This window comes from Tasmannia lanceolata, unplaced genomic scaffold, assembly GCF_043159265.1.
Source record: "Tasmannia lanceolata isolate RefF3 unplaced genomic scaffold, GAP_Taslan_0.1 ptg000044l, whole genome shotgun sequence".
Classification (NCBI taxonomy): domain Eukaryota; kingdom Viridiplantae; phylum Streptophyta; class Magnoliopsida; order Canellales; family Winteraceae; genus Tasmannia; species Tasmannia lanceolata.
In genome coordinates, this window is record NW_027518721.1 from 811374 (window position 1) to 814119 (window position 2746).

Below are 2746 nucleotides of genomic sequence, written 5' to 3' on the forward strand. Positions count from 1 at the left end.
ATAATGAGATTTCGCTCGCCAAATCTCCGGGCTGTTACAAGAAACACCGCCTCCAAGGGAACAAACCCTCTTTGTAAGAACCGCCTCCAAGGAATCAACCCTCTTCGCACACCGCCTCAAAGGGTACAACTCCTTTTTGCAAATACCAGAAAAGGGAAGGAAAATAAAAGCTCCTGAAGCCTCTTCAAAGGCAACTACAATACACTCAAGCTCACAATCACTCCTAATTATTACAAATCGAAGTTCTAAGGAGTACCTCTTGACAAGAAGTAAATGCAAGAATAAATTACCAAGAGGAAGAAGATGAATCCTTTTGATTTTCAAAGGTATAAGCTCTAGGGTTTGTAAAATGATATTTCAAAAGGTTTGGAAAATGATAGTTCAAAAGGTCCTTTGGAAGGTCTTGGATAGGGTATATAGCCCGAGTGTATTTATGACTGTTTGGGGACAAAAACGTAAATAACTGGCCATGAAAAATTGAGTTGTGCATACCCGAACGGCTACTTTGCTAGACGGGGGCGGTCGACCGGAGTGTTGTGGTCACCCGCCCTTATCGGGCGCTCCTTTTTAATTTCAAATTTTAAACCTCTGCGGTCGATCGGGGTAGTCGCGGTCGCCCGCCGTGGGCTTTCTGTTCAATTGAAATTTTCATTCAAAAACTATCCACGGTCAACCTAGCCATTGGCGGCTGACCGCCAAGATTTTTCAGGATTGCTCTAAAAATTCCAGGAGCATATCCACAGTCGACCGGGTTGGCCTCGGTTGACCAGCCCACTATTATCGGGTGATCGCTGGAATTCCAGCAACCTCCCCGCTGTCGCCCGGGAGACCCCGGTCGACCGTCCTGATTTGAATTTAGTTTTTGCAAATATGAATCTTAGGGCTTTGGGCTTCTTTCCTACATTTTCAAATACCTTTTTAAGTTTGTCAAAGTATGTTTGAAAGGGTTTTGAAAACATAAATTCATGCACATAACTTAATGTCAAGAGGACTATACTAGATACTAAAGCCTAATGAACCTCGAGTCTTCTTGAGTCTTCATCATCTAAGTACTTGCACGAATTCTTCTCGACTTAGAAGAGTCTTCTATCTTGCCTTTTGTGCTTGTGGTTTCCTTTAATCTTCAATGGTTGTAGGATGACCACCAATGCTTGACTTTCTCCAAGCTAAGCCCTTCTCCTCTTTGCTTCTAATAATGACTTTGATGATGCTGTCTAGATCACAACACTAGAGAAACCATTAGTATTCTACCATCAATTTGGGTTTGTTGATCATCAAAATATGAGTAAGTTACACCCTTGGGCTTACATTCTCCCCATTTTTTATGATGACAAACTCAAATTGATTATGGGGTGGAGGCTCCCCCTAAATATCATAACCATGTAGCTTTATGCCTCCCCCTCAGTATATGCTTATCATATTTGATGATTCAATGTACATTTAGCTAGAACGTATCTTTGTATGAGCACAAGATAAGCATAGGTAGAGTAACATAGACTTTAGAGGAATCACACATATGATTCATTAATCATAATCAAGTCAATGTATATGCATGAACACAATAATTCATAATCAATATCCTATATTTCTCCCCCTTTTTTCCATCAAAAAGAGTGGAGTAGGTGTTTGCCATAGGAAGCACAAGATTCCTCAAGTGTTTTTTGTTTTGTTTTAGGAGTTAACTTTTAACTCCCCCCTATTTACGTATATGCCTATATATATATATATATATATATATATATATATATATATATATATATATATATATATATTCAAATATCATCCACATAGACATGTTCATGAACTAGATGTAGGCTTTCGCCAAAGTCTTAGATGTCATAATTAGAGATGACAGTACCGTTCCCAAAAAGGGCATGAGTACCAATTGATTGAGTGTTAAGTTAAGGTTTGACATCTAGTCATGCATCCAATAGTAAATACATAATCAAGTATATAATAGATATAGATAAGCAAGATTTTATTCAAATTCTTTCACTTGATCTAGTGTCCACATATTTAAACCACTTCTAAGATCACAAAATCTTTCTTCACTTAGTAGTTTAGTGAAAATATCCGCAAGTTAATCATCGGTATTGATATATGACATGATGATATCTTCCTTTTGGGAATGATCTCTCAAGAAATGATGTCTTATATCAATATGCTTAGTTCGGGAATGTTGAATTGGGTTCTTAGTTAGGTTGATTACACTTGCATTATCACAATGGATTGGAACACATTTGAACTTTAAGTCATAATCTTCTAAGGTGTTCTTCATCCACAAAACTTATCCACAACAAGCTCATGCAGCAATGTACTCTGCTTCTGTGGTCGACAGAGCAACAGAGTTCTGTTTCTTGCTGAACCAAGACACTAAGGATCTCCTGAGAAACTGACAAGTGCCACTAGTACTCTTCCTATCAATTCTACATCCGGCAACGTCAGCATTGGAGTATCCCACTAGGTCGAAAGAGTTTGACTTTTCATACCATAGACCTAGACCAGAAGTCCCTCTCAAATATTTGAATATCCTTTTCACAGAGAGCAAATGAGATTCCCTTGAATCTGACTGAAATCTAGCACATAGGTAAACACTAAACATGATATCCGGTCTACTAGCAGTCAGATAGAGAAGACTCCCTATCATTCCCCTATACTTTTTCTTATCAATCTTTGGTCCAATGATATCTATTGCTAATTTTGAAGATGTGCTCATAGGAGTGGACTTTGGAGGAGAGCTTTCCAT

General features: G+C 38.4%; 1 protein-coding gene across 1 annotated transcript; it reads right to left on the bottom strand.

The window, feature by feature from the left end:
* Positions 1-2302: 2302 nt before the first annotated feature.
* On the bottom strand, positions 2303-2746 carry LOC143864016 (secreted RxLR effector protein 161-like). The gene has a single exon (XM_077374834.1). It carries the CDS (start codon positions 2744-2746, stop codon positions 2303-2305), a length of 444 nt encoding a protein of 147 aa, XP_077230949.1.

Bases quoted from the DNA above. Each gene is read 5' to 3' on its own strand.
- LOC143864016 (XM_077374834.1), bottom strand. From the start codon at position 2,746: ATGGAAAGCTCTCCTCCAAAGTCCACTCCTATGAGCACATCTTCAAAA.